Below are 17,070 nucleotides of genomic sequence, written 5' to 3'. Positions count from 1 at the left end.
TAAAGTTATTGAAATTTGGTTAGGGACGACCACAAATCGAACCCAATCTGTGGATAGTAGTTTAACTATGGAGCTGAAATAGTCTATCCCGTGATTCTTTGCTGAAGGCTGACAAGTGGATCCAAGATGGCGTAGAAAGTAAAGCTAGGTAAGTATAGACTTGCCATTTTCACCCCTTTCAGTTCGGCCTTTCTGTTGCTTGTGATGGGAAAATCGGCCCTTTTATAAATCTCTGTTATTAAAGAAATACCAAATAATTCACGATGACTACAAGGGAAACCGCCATATGTTTTCTTACAAATAAATTGCGAGTCTAAATACAGGCCCGTATAGAGCTAACTAGCTACCGCTAACTTAGCTAGCTAGTTGGCTGTGTCCTGCTGCTTTTGGTCTAGACGGATAGAGGGCCTTAATTTTGGCTGACGTGCAGACAATGCATTTTGCATCAGTTTATGTACTGGGTTTTAAAATACTTGATTAGCTAGCTTCGAAAACCACACATCTGGAAGCTGGGTGTAATTTATCTTATGATTTGATGGTGACTGGCTGTTGCGCAATGGAGCTTAAGAATAACTTGGCTATCATTTCTTTGGCGAGCTAGCCAGTCGGATAACTGCGATCTGCATTACTGGTTAGCTAGCACAAGCTAGCCATGTTATGTGTTGCTGGATGTTAAACGCTTGCTTACGTGTTTAGCCACCGAGCCAGCTATCTAACGTTACTTGTTTGTGACTTTGTGGCTGTGGGCCACTAGCTTACCGAATGACGCAAAATTCCAGCAAACTAGATAAACACCGATAAAGCGTGTTGCTTCAATTTTAGCCACTGCGATAACTCGGTTGTTATTGACGAGCTATCTGCTTTATCAAGCCGACGTACTTTTCAGTTTCTCCTTTTTCATTTAGCTCGTGCTGGACCATTAAACGCACTGACACGGGCTAGCAAGCTAACTAAATAGTTACCTAGCTATTATTAGCTAACTGTGACCCAGAATCCAAAGATAGCGAGGCTGTTTAGCTAGCTATATTTTTATCTCTGTGTTTAAATGACCATTTTCGGACTGATACTCGCAAGACGAGTTGTCTAAATTGTTACATTTGTTACCTGTTAGGAATTTGCTGACCAATTGACTAGCTTGTTATTTTTTATATATGCGGGAAAATTGCTAGCAAGTCGGTTCACCAACTAGCTACCATTCCGATGGTTTGTCACCCTGTGCAAATCAGCTAGCTAACTTAGCTAACCTTATTTTGGTAACCTATCTGTTGGTTTTGGTTCCAATTCACATCAACTGGAGAGCTATGCTATTCTGTAACGTAGCTAGTCTGAGTAAGATGTTTACTACAACATAGCTAACGCTAACGGCGAAAGCTTTCTAGCCATCTAGCTAGTGTTTATGAATTACTAGCTAATAGTTAACTAACGTTAGCTAGCTAGCTCCAATTTCCCTGTAGTCGCTAGCTAGGTAAAATGCACGCTACTCTCCAGCTAACGTTGCCAGTGAGAAATCTAGCAAGCAGTAGCAAGCTCGATGGCTAGTTGTTTGGCAAAACGCTTCGTGATAGAGTAGGCCCACAATAATAGGTAGTTAGCGTGGTAAGATAACTGTCAGGCAGTATATGTAGCTTGATAGCAAACGTTTTCGAACGAATTAGCATATAAGCTACACAGTAATGTTATATTATTGTAATGAATTAACCTGTGTTGATCTTGTATCGGATTTTAATGAAAAGAGCGAGCTGATTAAAGTATTCTCCTGCTAGCGAGCTAGCTAGCTACTACGTGAGAAAGCACATTTATTAAGGTCAGCGTGACAATTTTTCTTGCTTTATGTAAACACCGCCCTGCGTTGGATTGGGATCGACGAAGAGCTATGTCTGAATAACTTGGCTAACGTTGATATGTTTAGCTGGCTAGATACAGTAACGTTAGCTAGATGGGTAGCTAATTGCTTGCGGCGCGGGAGATCATAGTTCGTGAACCGCCCCCTCAGTACTCCGTCCGGACGGCAACACTGACGTGTAGGCCTTACCAATATCTTGTGCGTTGTTTTGATCATGTCCAGAAGTTTTTCGGCTTCTGACATTCTTATTAGCATAAGTCCTTTTACCTTACGCCGATGAGTCGTTTTGCAGAGTAACTTTCAACGGGTCTGGTATTTCTGATATGTGCCCGGCTGTCGTAGCTATCTGTGTTTATGAATCTTTTTAACTTTTATACGTTTATACGAATTATCTGCATTATCCTTTTGGAATATATTTATTTGTAATAGTGTATGTTCATTAGGTGACTAAATTCGGCTTTGAGAATGCCATTCAGGTTCCTGCTGTTGGTGAACCTCTCCAGAAAAGTGTAATGTTTAGTAGGGTTGTGTTTGCATTTATTTGTTTGAGCACTAACTCAATGCCTAATCCTTTTAATTCGTGTTTATTTGCCTGGCCTACTGATACCACATAGGCTTATGTCTTCTGGCAAATTTACGCCTTGACTTGTACAAATCCTAGCCCTATACCCCAGGCATTGTATTATAAAGATCATCAAATATAAAGCATTTTATATGAAGTATCTAAACCATTTTACATGGGCAATTATAAGATCTAGTCCTAATTGTTTTATCTGTGGGCAGAAAAGGCACAAAAATATCCATCAAAATGGAGTGAAAATTTCACAAATTAGCAGTGCAAAATCTTAACAAATATTCACGAAATACAGCTGTAGTTTTTGGCCTTTAGATTGGTTCTGTGTTAGCCTACAGCTTTGCAGGCAAATCCGGATGTCTATTGACATGGCGTTTGCTGGATTGACTCATTGCCTTTGTGGAACGTGTGCAAGTGTGACACTGTGTGAGTTCTCTTTCCTGAACTTAGGTGACACAGACTGGATATAATCTGTTTTGCTTTTCCAGGGATGGATGTTTGTCTTTTAAGATCGTACTCCTGCCAACCTTGCACTGTGGAAGACGCAGGAAGCCCCACTTTGCTCCCAGCTTGATGTTAATAGAGCTCACTACGTTTCTCATGTACAACTGGGGTGGGTGACGCGCGGCCCTTACAAGTTAAGGCATTATTCCATCTAATGCATCTCCTGGATGGCATAAACGGAGATTACGTCCCATTCAGCCCACTTGCTTCTGCTGTGAGCCTTTTCTCATTACACTTTATTGCTGAAGTGTGTGTTTATTAGCAATGCTGCCTTTGTTCCGGCTATGCCAGCCCCAATATTTGGATCTCTTGATGATTCTATTTGCAGTGTGTAAGAAGGACTCTATTGCATTGAACAGTTGTTGCTGTTTTTCTTTTCTCTTTTTCTTTTTTTTTATGGGTTATGAACTGACATCATGGAAACGTGTGGTTTCAGTGCAGGACAGCATGTTCATGTTACCATTGACTAAAACATGCCTGCCTGGTCCTTTTTACCATTTATTAAGAGGTTTGCCATACCGATGGGTGAAGCTGGCTAAGCCTTTTATGCTATAGAATTGTGTTTCCTAAGTTGCAATGACTGTCCAACATCAAGCTAGCGAGTCGGTGGATACATTTGAGCAACTGCCAGTGTGCCCGAAATATCATCGTCTTTATAGGTGTCATGAGCTAGCTTAGTTACCTGTCTGACCTGAGGAGTAAAGTGGCAGGTGCTGGGGCTCACTTATGGAACCGCACCGCAATTCCTCCTTACTACCTCTTATATTTACTAGCACGTATCGCACATAGTTGTACGTCACCGCCTTATTTTTTCCTCATATCAGTGTATCCACGGTTATGTATTTCTCACCCCCGAAGGTATGTAATGTATACGCATACTTTTCTGCCTCGGTAGACCGAATGGGAACAGGAGGCCTGCAGTGTGAAGGCTTCCCCGAGTATAAGGTGCCAAAGGTCAGCCGCCAGATGTGCTCCCTCCCCTGAGCCTGGCACTGGCTGGACCCGACGCTGATGCCCAGAGACGGGAGGTTTGAGTCTGCGTCAGAACCTTAATTCTCACCCCCCCCCCCCCCCCCCCGGTACGGTAATTACGGAAAGTAGTTTACCGTGTCCAGTAATAAACATTGGAATCTACTGATGGGAGAGTATATGGCCGTGCTTGAGGGAATGTGTGGTCGACAGCCCAAAATGGCTGTAAAGATAATGCGCTTTGGAATGGGAGTCTGAACTCATCTGCCAAGGCCTTGTTCTCCATGCATGCGGGTGAATTAAAGGGCACAGAAAATGCCCCCCCCCCCCGCCCCCATAATCAGCTCTTGAAGCCTATCCAAGGGGGGTCCTGCACCCCACATCAAAAATCCTCTTGTTAATTATGACAAGTTTATCTTTGGCCTTGTTCCCGACTGTTCATTGAGTACTGTTATAATGTTACATGCAAGGATAATTTATTTTCCACTCTCTTGCATTGAAATGTGCGGCACTGTTGATGTGTGCTTTTGGAAACCATAGTCAATAGACACCCAGATCTCCCCTTTACTTGGCAGAGGAACTGATCAAATAAAATCACCACCTCGGCTTCTTGCGATCACTTTGAGGCCCCAAGGCACAAAAATGTGTGAATTAAAAAAAATAAAAATAAAAATAAAAACTTCAAGAAAAAGCATAAATCATGTCATGTTTGTGCAGCATTAAAATGTCAATCTATAATTATTTTCACATTAAAAGTGATATATTCGGTGCTGTTCATATTGGTTGCAGAATGGATTCAGTGCGTTTGCTTAAATTCCTCCTCTATACGCTGCTTCCCACTGCGGCTGTCCCGCCACCCACTCAAATCAGATGACGCGCAGAATATTGCGTGCTAAAATCCAAAAAAGCGGCTTTAAAATTAGGTTTGATATGTTGCTCAATGTTTCCGTCTCGTAAGACATTCTCGGTGTTCTGCAAAATGTGCTACTGCTGCGTTTTCTAAGGAAAATAAGAACTGTAATCTGACGGGTTTATTTCACGCAGAACTCTGGTACTCGGAGCATGAAAACAAACTTTGACGACCACTCGTCGCCATGAACGTCGCCAAATCCGCCAAAGCTAACGTAAAGTTTTACAAAGTTGTCCCCGAGCAACGTAGCGGCTTGTGCTGTCCAGAGCTGTAATATTTATCATATGTGGGCGACTGAACTGAACTGTTTTTGGTTGTATTATTCTGCATAGCTGTCCAACCCTTTGTGCTTCAAGGCCACTCTTTGTTATTCTGCTTCTGCCTGAGGGCCTGCTCTCATTATATTGCACCTTTATCCAACTCCACTTGCACATCACGCACATGGTGTTAACGGCACTTATCCAAGGTTCTTTCCAGAACTTTCGAGGCTTTCTAAAACCCTCCTGCCTCTCCTGCAACTTGATAGTAAAATAAGCCTTTCTAAAAAAAGTATTAGTCCCCTTAAATGTAGTGTTCGCATTTGTTTTGAGTTAATATTTTGTTTTTGCGTCAATGTGAGCTTGCTGGTCTTGCTGGTTGCACTTTCGCAAATAACTTGTGCATTGGTTCCTTGGTGCAGCTGGAAAAGTGTTTTATGATTTAAAGAGAAAGAGAAAGGGAAAGGGCTATCTGCTCACGTGGAGCTGTTCTTTGAGTTCTCATTGGGGGAAGTGCAGTGTCTGCTCGGAGCCCTTGAACCTAACCGACCCCGAAGGGTTGCTGTTGTAACACAGGAAGTAATGCCCTTTCTATTTAATAATTTACTTTAAAAATAATCGACCAGTTCCAATCGTTAATAACACAATATGCCTCCTGTTCTCCTGTGACTTATTTTTCACTTGGTTTCAATAGGTCTTTCTTTCAGCTCATCACATTTCATAGATGTATGTTTGTAAGGCATATCATTTTAAAGCTGTTCGTTCAGGCTGAAGGAACCAGTAAACACAAAATGTAAAGCATTATTGCCCAGAACAACAGTATTTCATGACATTGAAAAAGAAAGGGAGGTCCAGTATTTCGACCTTGTCAGCTGTGTTTGTGGTACTGTTTGAAACCTCGGAGATGGCATCGGCAGCTGGTGTGGCGTAGGAGCCGGAATGGCCGACAGGGCGTAGGAGCCGGTGCAGTTACATTACATTACATTACATTACATTACATTATTGGCATTTGGCAGACGCTCTTATCCTGAGTGACGTACAGTCAATTAGACTAAGCAGGAAACAATCCTCCCCTGGAGCAGTGCAGGGTTAAGGGCCTCGCTCAAGGGCCCAACGGCTGTGCGGATCTTATTGTGGCTACACCGGGATTAGAACCACCGACCTTGCGTATCCCAGTCATTTACATTAACCACTACGCTACAGGCCGCCCCGAACACGGTTAACACGGCGTAGGAGCCGATGTGGTGCTGGAGGCGGTGCGGTTGACACGGTTGTTTTCTCTCCCTCAGAAGTTCTGTCCCTACGTCATGGCGGACAGGAGGCCAGAGAAGTCATGTGAAGAGGCCAGCGAATCGTTAGCGAGGCGGGAGTACGAGGCGGCGGTGAGCCACTGCTCGGAGGCGCTCCTCGTGCTCGACCTGCAGCCCCCCAGTCCCCGCGCAGTGCCCCTCCGCAGTCGAGCCCTGCTCCTCCGCATCGCCGCCCTTCTGCAGCTGGTGAGAGCGCCTACAACCCCCCCCACAACCCCCCAAAAAACTCCTCCTGAGGCAGTCGGCTATGGGCCCGCACAGACCCGCAGGTGTACACTGGAAAAGCATGACGTTAAGAAGTCCCTTCTCCTTATTACATTATTGGCATTTGGCCGACGCTCTTATCCAGAGCGACGTACAACAAAGTGCACACCCATAACCAGGGCTAAGTGCGCTGAAAGACAGAGTGTCTGTGTTCGGTGCTAGTGAGCAGGGCTTTTCCCCAGACTTCACTGGCTTGCGCATATACGCGCAGTGAAAGACTTGCACACGCAAACGCGCACAGACACAGGTGCTTGTGGGCAGGGCCTTTCCCCAGACTTAACTGGCTTACATATACACACACAGGAAGTACTGAGCAGGGCTTTCCCCCTGACTTGACTGGCGTGCACACGTGGTCCCACCTGCATGTGCCACAGGTAAATGTTTGTGTTTCAGAAAGATGGGAATTTGATTTCCCTTGAAGTGACACACAGCTGCCTGCCCAGAAGAGTGTTTATTTCCATGTCCAGAATGCACAATTTAAGGCAGTGACCGTTCATCGCACACAATCGGTCTGAATACATGCCCATTTCTGACTAACGAGCCACACATTAGGCAGGGCCTAGGGAAATGCATAACCAGTAGTGGCTAAAATACACATGGACTGAGCAACAGAAAATGAAGGCAATTAATATGTAGAATATCAAACAATTGATGCAAATAACTGTATAATTGCCATGTTACACATTAATTCGGTTTTGCGAGTGACACCTTTTTGTAGTGATCTTTTGAAGCTTTTTACGAGCTTATTTGATGTGCTCGAGCTTCTAAAAATGTTTATTTGGAAAACAATTAACACAGGCTATTAGAATGCAACATGAGAAATGAGGCCATTTAGTATATCAAAGGGCTGCTATTTTACCCTGTCTTCAATAATAATGAAAGCCCTTTATATGGATGTGATACAGAAAAAACAGTGTCGTGGTCTAAGGACTTATCTGTAATTCTGCTGTTATATAGCTCTCTAACCGACCCAATTTTCAGATGTGAATGTGAAAGCCTAAATTATGCTAGCAGCATAAGGTAGTCATTACCGTTTGTGGTTAACTTTTGTTGAATTGTATTGTTAAGGAAAGTACGCTATCGGTACTTTACCCTTCTTTTGCTTTCGGTAATTTCAGCTTTTTTTTTTTTTTATGCTGTTTTCAGTGCCGAGTTCTGAGTTCAAAATGCTACCTGTTATGTGGAAAATCCATGTAATTAAAAACAAACACCGCTTCTCCTCCGCTTTTCCATTCAAAAACATATTGTGGCTAGTGGCTCGTGACTGTCATTGTCTGCCAGGCACCCTGTTCATTTTTAAACCTTCCTATATCACGGAAATAAAAGCGAAATGCTTGGAGTAGTGTGTGCATTTGGTGTCTAACTCTGCTTCCTGCTGTAGAGGTGGTGTTTGCTGTTCAAGGGCACTTCCAATGAGCAGCACACACCACACATTCTCTCAGCACACACTCATCAGGCAACAGCACATGCGCGCACACACACACACACACACACACACACACACACACACACACACACAGGCCCGTGCAGCGAGTACACACTGCACTCCTACACAAACAAACAAGCAGTGCCAGAGCTGCTGCACTGCCCTCCCGTCCCACCTCTCCTATTGGTCGGTTCCCGAGCCAAACGGGCCGGCAATAAATTACATTGTCATTAGTTATGCATATGAAGTCTGTTGAATGTTATTGATTTTGAATGTTATTGATTTGTCATTCTAGCCTATGAATTTAATAGATGGTTGTGCGTCGGATCATGTGACCGTACTGTTGCGCATTATGCATTATGTTTGTGTTTCTGTGCTTCTGCTAGACGTGTGTGTGTGCTGCGTTATGTGAAGCAGAATGAGGAAGTCATGGGTGCTCTCACTTCCCCAATATGCTTTTCTTGTAATCACGTCTTTGTTTGCACGACTTGAGACACAATGCCCAGATTCCTCAGACCAATCTGGAATGTCTCTCCAATTTCCCCTCTAATATTTCTTTTGGAAATAGATTTTTTGGTAACTTGTAAGGTGTTAGCCCTGAAACCGTTTCCGTCTTCCTCCAACAGAAGAACTATGATCAAGCAGATGAGGACTGTAAGCATGGTAAGTGCTTGGCATTGGAAAATCAGACGATTATGCAAAAGTGCTCCATATGGGGAAAGTTCTGTCTGCCTCAGAGCGGAATATTGCCAAACATCTCCCCTCGGAGGTGTGGGAACTCCTCCCATTGGTTGAAAATTCACAACCCAGTGTTCTGATTTAGCTTGAGCAAAAATCACTTGCCCCTTGGACCACATTTTGCTTATTTAGTTTGTGTCACCGGAACCTGTTTAAAACGTGTGTGCAGTTAAACCCTGTATGAGTAAAGTGTGCTGAGGGTGATTGTGCTGGAATGTGTTGGCAGTGCTGTATGAGTAAAGTGTGCTGAGGGTGAGGGTGAGTGTGCTGGAATGTGTTGGCAGTGCTGTATGAGTAAAGTGTGCTGAGGGTGAGTGCTGGAATGTGTTGGCAGTGCTGTATGAGTAAAGTGTGCTGAGGGTGATTGTGCTGGAATGTGTTGGCAGTGCTGTATGAGTAAAGTGTGCTGAGGGTGAGGGTGAGTGTGCTGGAATGTGTTGGCAGTGCTGTATGAGTAAAGTGTGCTGAGGGTGAGTGCTGGAATGTGTTGGCAGTGCTGTATGAGTAAAGTGTGCTGAGGGTGATTGTGCTGGAATGTGTTGGCAGTGCTGTATGAGTAAAGTGGGCTGAGGGTGAGTACTGGAATGCGTTGGCAGTGCTGTATGAGTAAAGTGTGCTGAGGGTGATTGTGCTGGAATGTGTTGGCAGTGCTGTGTGAGTAAAGTGTGCTGAGGGTGAGTGTGCTGGAATGTGTTGGCAGTGCTGTGTGAGTAAAGTGTGCTGAGGGTGATTGTGCTGGAATGTGTTGGCAGTGCTGGCAGAAGAACTGGCCGAGGGAGACGGCTCGCTCCAGGCGGGCCTCCACAGCATGCTGCTGGACGGCAGCCTACAGGAAGTGTCCTCCATTCTGTCCAAGGCACTGTTCGGGGAGCCACTGGTAACTCAATTCTCTCTCCTCTCTGTTGCTCTTTTTTTTAATTTTTTTAACACCGTCTACAAATGTGTTCGCCGGCTGCAAGTCCTGTCCGTCTTCCTCCATGTCTGTGTCCTTATCTCTCCCTCTCTCTTTCTGCGTGTGTAGTGTTTGTTTGGAGGAAAATTGACTCGGCTTTGGCTACATTCCTTTGAAAGGCCGTCGGGCCGAGGAGTGTTGGGTTGGCAGGGCGGCTTTTGGATTAGAATTTGTAAGCCGTCACAGGTGGTGATGTAGTGGCGTGCGGAGAGTCGATACGCCACAAATAATAGAAGAAAAAAAACAAAAAACTGCTGAGTTGCTTCTGCCCTGTGAGAAAGTCTGCTGGACTATTCGTCATGGCCAACAGTCGGTGTCAGATTTACATCTGCTGTCCGACGCTGTGGGTTCAGGGTCGATAAGCCTCTGTTCTGATTAAAACATTCCACTCAAGCCTACAGGAAGAGGCACAGTAACTAACGGTGTCATTTATAGAGCAAAACTGTCTCCTCCTCACGCTGGAAAAATGGCCTGAAGTTAAAATAATGTGCCGTTTTCTTTCCTTCCCGTATTACAAAAAGCAAACATGATTTAGCGAGTGTTTGATGGCTGGCCCACTACATCATCCTCTGTGAGGGCGGAGTCCATGGCCGTGCGCGGTGCAAGATGCCTCCCTGAACTGTTTAGCATTCTTTCTTGAGCCAGAACAACAAGAGGAAAATTAATGAACGCTTGTCGGCTGTGATGGAAAAATTACACGAGCTCAGGATTAATGGTTGTGCTATAGTAGATTGAACAGTGCCCAGCAGCCGTGCGTTGAAGCTGTCTGCGTTCAACTCGTTCTAAGTGCCTATTAAGTGTATGCTTGTGTCTGCATAGAATGGAATCGTGACAAAGGATTTGACCAGACTGAAAATGCTTCTCTCGGAAATTGAAGTAAGTCTTAAATCTCTTGGTAGCGTTTTAAGAAATCGGCGCTGAAAAGCACCTCTGGCATTTACGTTTCCATCTTTTAATTTTTACCATCTTGGCTGTGTGACCCCTGTTAGTGTGTCTACAGACCAGGTTTAAGTAGAACAAAGAATACACTCATGTACACTGGGTACATTTCACTTCTGACCTTCACCAGAACGATATGAGTTAGATGTGCAAGTGCATCTGACCCAGTGACAAAATCAAGGTCAAAGTTCATTTTGTAATTTGCAAGAATAAATGTATATATGGCGTATGGCTATGTTACAAACACAATAAATGCTAGATTAAAAAATCAACACCGCAGAAAAATTGCTTGAATTAAATCCTAATTTTTAAATATGTAATGTGTTATAGGTGATGCTTGGTGTATCATAGCTTCTCTCTCGATTGTGAACGCTCCCTGTTAAAGTGTGGAGAATGGAGGTGTTGACGTGAATGTGGATCAGAACGTGTCGGCCATTTTGAGGGAGCCCCCCCCTCCACCTCCACACAGGGGATGAGTGAAGTGAAGTGAAGGGAATAGGGCTGATGTGTGTCCGTCTGACCCGCCAGTGCTCCTGTGCTCTCTTGTTCACTCTCCTCCGTGTCCCTCACAGGCAGTAAGTAGCAAGATGGCCTCAGAATACACAGAAGACAACGTGGAAGGTGAGAGTCCCGTCTGTGCGGCGGTTGTTTTCTGATTCGTAATGCAGGCTGATGAAGGCGAGGTGAAGGTGTGACTTTCTCTCGGAGGCCCGTGTCGAGGCGGTGGCCGGTCGCCCGCGCGCGAGTGTTGATTTCTGGGTTCCTCTCTCCACAGTGCAAGATGGCTGGCAGTTCCGCCCCCCGCCTCGAGGGGTGACCAGTAGTGAGGAGTACACGTTATGTAAAAGGTAAGGCTGGATCTGGCCTCCAGTACCCAAGCCCTTTACCCACAACGGACCCCAACTGGCTTCTCCAAGACGTGGCTGTCCTCTATGTATGAATGTTGAAAGTCTATTCATTACTGGTGTAAGAACCTTAAATTCCCCAAAATTAGTGTTGTGTATTCAAACTTTTGATGACCCCATGTAAGCATAAGGATGGTGACTATTCACAATAGGCACGCGGGTTTGTGTCCTTGACTTGAATTTATCATAGAATGTATGAACACCCCCACCCCAATGGCTCTCTGCAGTTGTATTTGTCTAATGGAACTGGGCTCTTGATCGAAAAACTTAAACAATGTTCACGTTGACGATAAACTGTGAGTAGATGCAAATCTGACCCAGGTTAAACGGGCGGGTGGTTGTTTGTTGAAGCGGAGACAGAGGTTTGTGTGGCTGCTGTTCTCTGAAGCTGAAGCTGATCATGGTGTGGCTGCTGTTCTCTGAAGCTGAAGCTGAATGTGGTGTGACTGCTGTTCTCTGAAGCTGAACGTGGTGTGGCTGCTGTTCTCTGAAGCTGAACGTGAACGTGGTGTGGCTGCTGTTCTCTGAAGCTGAAGCTGAACATGGTGTGGCTGCTGTTCTCTGAAGCTGAAGCTGATCATGGTGTGGCTGCTGTTCTCTGAAGCTGAAGCTGATCGTGGTGTGGCCGCTGTTCTCTGAAGCTGATCGTTGTGTGGCTGCTGTTCTCTGAAGCTGAATCTGAACGTGGTGTGGCTGCTGTTCTCTGAAGCTGAAGCTGAAGCTGATGGTGCTGTGGCTGTGTATCCCCAGGTTTCTGGAGCAGGGCCTGTGCAGGTATGGGGCCCAGTGCACCTCCGCACATTCTCAGGAGGAGCTCACAGAATGGCAGAAGCGCTACGCTTCCAGACTCATCCGTCTCAAACAGCAGCAGGAGAGCAAGCACTTCACCGAGAATTACATGGAGGCCCTCATTGAGAAGTGGATGAACTCCCTTTCTCCAGAGAAAGTGGTGAGGAATTTGTTCACGGCGTACATGGGCACACTATGAAATGCCACTGCTTAGCTGACTGCGCTCCACTGGTTGGAGTTCCAGAGTCTGCTTTACCCCCAAGTGAAAGGCTTGAAATGCTTTTAATACAAAAATCTAGTTCTTCTAGTTTTCTGCAGCTCTTAATTCAGTCATTTTTGGGTGGGAATTACAAAACGTATGTTCATGTTTGTTCTCAAATGAATGGTTCAAAGTAGTGGAACACCTATAAGGTTCTGTCCTTAGTTTTTATGCTAACGGTTTTTTTCCCTCCCCGTTCTTCAGTTGAGTGACTATTTGGATGGGGTGAATGTGGAACACAGCTCGGATCTCTCGGTGACGGTCACCACAAAGAAATCGTCTCACTCCTGGACGTTCTCGCTCCTATGCAAGGTGAGGGCGCGCGGAGCGTGACTTGTTTCCCACCATCCCTTTATCTTGCCAGGCGTGAAGACAGTCTGGCCAGTCAGTAGCTGAAATTACTCTGGTAAAGAGAACCCAGGCCGGATTTGGATTTGAGGGCTGGGGTTTTTGATCCCTGGTATACAAGTTGCAATAAGAGGGAAGATATTAGAGCAGGGGTGTCAAAGTCCAGTCCTGGAGGGCCGCCGTGTCTACAGGTATTTGTGAATTCCTTTCAATCGGCAGTCAGCAATCAGTTAAGCCTTGAGAACGAGGTGCTTGGACTCGTTAGCCAATGAAAGACTTTGAAATGTATCTCTCGTCCTGAAACACCAAAAACCAGCAGACCAAAAACTGCGGCCCTCCAGGAATAGAGTTTGACACCCCTGTATTTCTGGTCATTTCGAAAAAACAAGTGCCTGTACGACTAAGTGAGACTAACAGGAGTTGAAACGGTGACACGGCTGCCCTCTGACCTTTGCCCTCTGCCCTCCAGCCTGCCCGGTCGCTGTACCGCATCGCCCTGCTGTACGACGCCCACCGCCCGCACTTCTCCATCACGGCGGTGGCGGCCGGCGACGCCTCGGCCCAGATGCTGCAGGAGGTGCCCGCGGCCTGCCAGGAGTGGACCGGCGCCGGGCTGGCCCAGAACGGCATGGACCACTGCCTGTACACGGTGACCGTGGGCTTCAGCACGGAGATCTTCGGCACCTTCCGGCAGACCATCGTCTTCGACTTCGGCTCCGAGCCCGTGCTGATGCAGAGGGTCATGGTGGACGCCGCGTCGATCGAGGGTACGGCGTGCCTGAGCGTTCACACACTTTCAAAACGCTTCTTCCGCCTTTCCCAAACCCATCCCACCCCAGCGCAAAGATGACCTGTACACCTGCTCAGGCAGCGCGCTTCAGTACCTGCGGTCCAGACCTGTGTCAAATTCAGAAATGTTTTTGGTTCACATGCCTTTCTTTGCTCTTGGCTGGTGCAATTGAGCAAACAGAGGGCCTGAAGAAGGTAGTGTTTACACTTTTTCAGAGTATTTCATATGTTCCAGTTCACCAGAGAAGCTCAATGGAGCATCGAAAAGTATCTGAATCCAAAACCATTAAACAAATAATTTCACCCAGGTCAATTTTCGGATTTTCATCCTTGAAAGGGAAGGCTGAATTCCGGGCAGCGCTTCTCACGGAGAAACGCGAGCCCTGGTTTGCGCAAGCAGGTGTTGCGTACCACTTCCCGTTGCGTGGCGTGTGTTTGTGTTCAGCCGTGCAGGTGCGCCAGGGGGGAAGGAAGCCCTTCTGAAATAAAATGTCACCTGTGCGTGTGGTTAAAGCCCTGGCCGCTGTCTCTGGTTAACTGGGCCCACGGGGATGGCCTGGAGCTTCCCGGGCCCCGCAGGTGTAATTGCCATGAGACAGAGTAAACCCTATTAAGTGCTGCCGGCCGGTCAGTCTTCATTAAAGCTCCTTTTACGGCAATTAGCCTGCTGTGCGGTGTGAACCGGTCGGCTGTCAGCGCCGCTCCGGAGGTTTACACAGCGGGGCAGCGAGCCGCCGGCGCCTGGTTCTGGAGTACGTTGTGAACGGAAGGGTTTGGTTTGGAGGGAAGCCCCGTATGTGGCAGGTCAGCTGAGCTGTGCACTGTTTATTATTAACCTCTTATTTTAATAGGTCACATTGAGATGGGAATCTCTTTTTCAAGTGAGACCTACGTACATGGATACAAAATGCATACAGGCAGTGACAAATGGATGCAATTCAGGCAAACGTTAACAAATAAACAGCATACAGTCAATCAAGGCATTTACATATAGAATTTAAAATTTCAAGGGTTCTTAGTTCATGCTCTTGTAAATAAATTTGAAATAATTCCAGATAAAAGGGGCAAAGAATGAAAAACAGGACTAACCAAACTTGGGTTTTCACATGTGGTGTGTCTAAAATAAAAAAAAAAAGGGAGCTTGTGGAATAGTTCTTGGCCTTCGGCGTGCTGGTGCGATGACCCTGCTCTGCTCCCTGCGTCTCCCCAGACCTGGAGCACCTGAAGCAGGCTCGGCAGCAGCTCCTGATGACGGCCAAGCGCTGGGACTCGTCCTGCAAGACCATCGTGGAGTTCGGCCCCAACGAGACCATGGAGCTGGAGAAGAGCCTGCTGGCGCGCTACCAGATCCCCCTGTCTGCCGACCAGCTCTTCACCCAGTCCGTCCTGGACAAGATGCTCACCCGCGAGAACTACCAGGCCCGCCTGCACGACCTGCTGTACATCGAGGAGATCGCGCAGTACAAGGAAGTCAGCAAGTGAGTCCGGTCGTTCGGATTCGGGTGGTCACGGCGATGCCTTTCTGTGGGGCCGACCCGGAAGTTTCTTCCGCCTCGGGGTTGCCTCGGTACATCGTCGATGCTTTTTCTTTTCAGTCGGGATTTTGTTTTCTGCTGGAAAATAAGGTCTGTGATTAGCGTGAGGTTAAGAGAGGTTCAAGTGTTGCTCAACGAGTTAATTACTTCCGTAAATTTCAAGGTTGCTGCATGAGGCCAGTTGCCAACATGCTGCTCAGAAATATCAAGTCGCTTTTGTGTTTCAGGGCTGTGACTGTAGCACTCTTTACAGGGGTAGCTCATATTGGTCCAGGATGCAGAAGAGTCTGTAGGCTTTTGTTTTCACTGTAAAATGAGCAACCGTACTTGGCCCAACAAACCCGGTAACCTGGCAACTCCTTTAATTGGTCAATTAAGTATTGAGTAAGAACCAGAACACCCGGCAGGCCAGATTTGTCCGCCCTTCGCCGGTATTTCCACGGGCTCCTGTGCTTAAAACCGCTTCGTTAAAAACCTGCTTTTTTAACGCCAGCTCTTTCTGTCCGGTACTGAGAAGAAATGTACATTTCTGCATGTTATTGCAGTACAAAGTTATATGCGTACAAAGGTTATACTAAAACTTAGTATAACCAGTAGTCATCTCGGTATTCTGACTGATGATAATAATGAGGATAATGAGTCTCTTTACATTGACAACTTCACAGTGACCAGCCAAAAATAAGAGAAAGTGGAACACACTGGGCTCAGAGAAATGCACTCTGTTTGATGGACAGGTGAGACTGTCAAACAACAAGTTCTCGACTCAAATTTTGACGTTAAATGACTTCTTCCTCAGTCTCACCTGTCCATTGAAAAGACTGCAGATTGCAAGTTTGCAAGGGAAAGGGATCTCATATAATCCATCTGTCCTGGTTGTAGAGCAGCAATTGGATCCTCCTTTTTTTAGATGGCTTGTAGCACCTTGGGAGTTTCTCTTTCTGTTATGATTATGAGTATTGTATTATTCAGTATTACTCAGTTGTGGGTATTTTATTATTCAGTGTTACTCAGTTGTGAGTATTTTGACTTTATCCGGTATTACTCAGTTGTAAGTATTGTATTATTCAGTGTTACTTAGTTGTGAGTATTTGATGAAATGTATGTATTTTGTGTTGGACATGATGCACAAACAGGAGCACAAAGCATAAAGAAGTTCCTCTCAGTCCTTGAGGAAAATGGAAAGGTCCGGACCTGTCACAAAGCAGTGTCTGGCAAGAAGGCTTAAAGGCTTTCCTGTTAGTTCATGTTAGCAGGCGAACGCAGGACTGTTACTTCGCGATGACAACCGTAAACAGGCACGTTCACTTCCTTTACATGTCAGACAAACCAAACAAAGCATTCGTTTATTTAGCTGAATGACTCGCATGATCAGAGCAATGGCATGCAGTTGCTGGAAGCTGTTAAAATCGGTCTCAAAAAAAAAAAACTGGTCTGACTGTATATTTTATATTGTGTGTGCGGGCGTGTGTCCCCATGCAGACTTGTTTTTCCATATAATGCTAGAGTTACTTATATTAATGGTACTGATAGCTCCGCCTTATGGTTTGGACTGTATCCGTCGGTGACAGTCCCGATACCAAACGGACCACTCTTAACCTCGTGCTGAGACTCCGGCTGGTGCAATGGGCCAATATGATGATGCAACATGCCTGCACCGTATTGGCAGTGAATCCGCTGTACTGCTGATTCTGTGAATGCTCAAACAGTAGCCTACTCAGTGATCCGAAGCTCTTTATTTTTAATTTATCGTATTTTTAAT

The 17,070-nt window shown here is 45.9% G+C and overlaps 1 protein-coding gene across 1 annotated transcript in view; it reads left to right on the top strand.

Annotated features, from left to right (window-relative positions):
- Window positions 1–2,914: 2,914 nt before the first annotated feature.
- Window positions 2,915–17,070, top strand: part of LOC133119420 (probable helicase with zinc finger domain) — a 76,437-nt gene continuing 62,281 nt past the window's right edge. The window contains 11 exon segments of the mRNA XM_061230015.1: window positions 2,915–3,030; window positions 6,347–6,553; window positions 8,684–8,720; window positions 9,548–9,672; window positions 10,567–10,623; window positions 11,259–11,307; window positions 11,462–11,534; window positions 12,342–12,540; window positions 12,844–12,951; window positions 13,457–13,754; window positions 14,987–15,254. Coding sequence (XP_061085999.1) covers window positions 6,365–6,553; window positions 8,684–8,720; window positions 9,548–9,672; window positions 10,567–10,623; window positions 11,259–11,307; window positions 11,462–11,534; window positions 12,342–12,540; window positions 12,844–12,951; window positions 13,457–13,754; window positions 14,987–15,254 — 1,403 coding nt within the window. The 5' untranslated portion in view covers window positions 2,915–3,030; window positions 6,347–6,364.

Source organism: Conger conger, chromosome 2 (genome assembly GCF_963514075.1).
Source record: "Conger conger chromosome 2, fConCon1.1, whole genome shotgun sequence".
In the NCBI taxonomy this organism is placed as follows: domain Eukaryota; kingdom Metazoa; phylum Chordata; class Actinopteri; order Anguilliformes; family Congridae; genus Conger; species Conger conger.
The sequence above is the reverse complement of the archived record's forward strand: the minus strand, read 5'-3'. Positions and strand labels throughout refer to the sequence as shown.